This window comes from Austrofundulus limnaeus, unplaced genomic scaffold, assembly GCF_001266775.1.
Source record: "Austrofundulus limnaeus strain Quisiro unplaced genomic scaffold, Austrofundulus_limnaeus-1.0 Scaffold156, whole genome shotgun sequence".
NCBI lineage: Eukaryota > Metazoa > Chordata > Actinopteri > Cyprinodontiformes > Rivulidae > Austrofundulus > Austrofundulus limnaeus.
The window spans coordinates 329,026-331,119 of NW_013952558.1; the positions used below are offsets into that span (position 1 = coordinate 329,026).

General features: G+C 40.6%; 1 protein-coding gene across 3 annotated transcripts in view; it reads right to left on the reverse strand.

Moving 5' to 3' along the window:
- Window positions 1-164: 164 nt before the first annotated feature.
- The window catches only part of slc10a4 (solute carrier family 10 member 4), a 4,699-nt gene continuing 2,769 nt past the window's right edge, over window positions 165-2,094 (reverse strand). For 2 of the 3 annotated variants that reach the window (XM_014016830.1, XM_014016829.1), the window contains exon 3: window positions 165-957. In XM_014016830.1, coding sequence (XP_013872284.1) covers window positions 439-957 — 519 coding nt within the window. In that variant the 3' untranslated portion in view covers window positions 165-438. The remainder of the gene's footprint in view (window positions 958-2,094) is intronic. The other variant, XM_014016831.1, reaches the window with a different exon arrangement.

The window sequence follows — 2,094 nt, forward strand, 5'->3', positions numbered from 1 at the left end:
AGCTAAAGGTGACATAGATACTTTATTATGGTATAGTATTTAAATATGTGCCTGAGAAACACATAATATTGACCCTTTAAAGACGTCTACACTGAATCTGGAATTGAAAAAATCAACAGGAAGCTTCTTTTCGGTGTGTACATAACGTAATTCTGACAAACTGATCAAGTATATAACGTTTATTAGCAATTTAGACATAAAAAATGTTTCATACYTTATGTAGTGTGACAGGGCCTTAACAGATACAAACTAAAACATGACCACCTGCCTGTTGACAGCTGTAATGGCTACAGACAGATGAGACCACTACTGGGTAAAAACAATACGATGCTGACTGAGGGGTCTTTGTTAAATCTGGTTCAATCCTTCAGTCTTGGAGTCAGGAGGAGCAGCTTCACTTCCAGCTGAGACGTTTAGAACCTCTGATCAAATGAAACATCAAACAMGTGTGGGGTCAGGAGGACAGGGGTCCAGCATAACGCTGACGGGGTCACTCACTGTAACTGCACCGTAAGAACAATCAAAGTCCTCGTTGTGGAACCTCTGATATGTGATGTCCTCTCCATCCATCCCCGGCTCCGCTTTGTGCAGCACCTCCTTCCTGTACAGCCTGTAGGCCACTATGAAGATCCCAGCCTCGGCCGCTTGGAACAGGGCGTACAGCAGGGGGAACATGTACATCCCCCCCATCAGCTGCGGGGGGAAGGCCAGCTTCAGGATGGCWGTGCACAGCTGCACGTTCTGGCAGCCCGTCTCCAGAGAGACCGCCCTGCGGCTGTTGGGGGGCAGGTGGAAGAGCAGCGCCAGGCCGTACCCTGCAGCGTAGCCGCACAGAGGCATCAGGACGGCCACCACGTAGACCGAGGCCGGGATGGTGGAGAGCAAAGCTGGTCCCAGCATGACTCCTGTCAGGATGAAGAGCATGACGAGGGTGACGAGCAGAGACCACAGAGACGCCTGCAGACACAACCAAACTGCATGTCAGCATCAGTCCACAAGAACAGGAGACACATCTCCTCCGGTTCATACCATCGTCTGAAGATAGACATGACAGAGCTGCAGCTTTATGGTCAAAGCTTGAAAAGCATGTGTGCAGTTTCACACTGGATGTACAGTTTACTGCCACTCTAACCCTGTAAAACTCACTTAGTTTTGTGTTGAAAGGTTGATTTGCTGTGGTGGACTTCTGGACTTTGGTTGATTCCAAAGTTGTACAATCAGTYATTACTTTCTATAAGTTTTAGTTCTGCGGTTCATGAGATATTTTACTAACAGAACTGTTTATGCTTTTTTAAGCATAGATAACATATATGAGTCTTAGCTGCAGCCACACCTAYTTTTAGTTTAATAAAAGTGACTGAATCATTTTATACAATAAATTAAGTATTTGTGTTTCAGTGAACATTTTAATATCTTTTAAACTTTTAAACATTTTTAAATGTTTACTTTTGCTGAAAGTTGTAAGAGGTTTGTTCTGACCACTGAGCTGATTCAAGTTTTTTTTTAAATAATACGTCAAATACATCTTCTGTCAGAGTCATCCATACATTTTTCTGCCCAAATAAAATTTATTTACGTATTTCATTTCACTAATTTAAGCAGGCAGGGGAGGTCTGAAAGCATGTTTTATGATTCTGTTTGTTTTCTTTAAGATGAAGGAAGTTTAAATTCATCATTTGATGTCTTTTAAACAGTTTTAAGCTTCAAATAACCATCACCTATACCATGGGTCTGCAACCTACGGTTCTGGGGCCACATGTGGCTCTTTGGTCCCTCTAGTGGCTCTTTGAAAATATGACCGAACGTAACAGAATTTATTTGTTTGTTTTTTTATAACCACAACAGAAATCAATTCATATGCAAATATGTGATCAATACTATTAATACAAAAGTAAAACCTGTTAGCTCATGCTAGCCTGTTGTTTACTTAAATAATCCAACTTTTTTCTATGACCTTTCTCTCAAATCCACCAGAATTACCTTTAAATAATTTGAAGACTACACAATAATAAGAATAAAAAAATATGCCTGAATTATTCATTTGTACTAGTTTTTTTTAATGAAATTCAGTATAAACTATATACAGTATTTTTC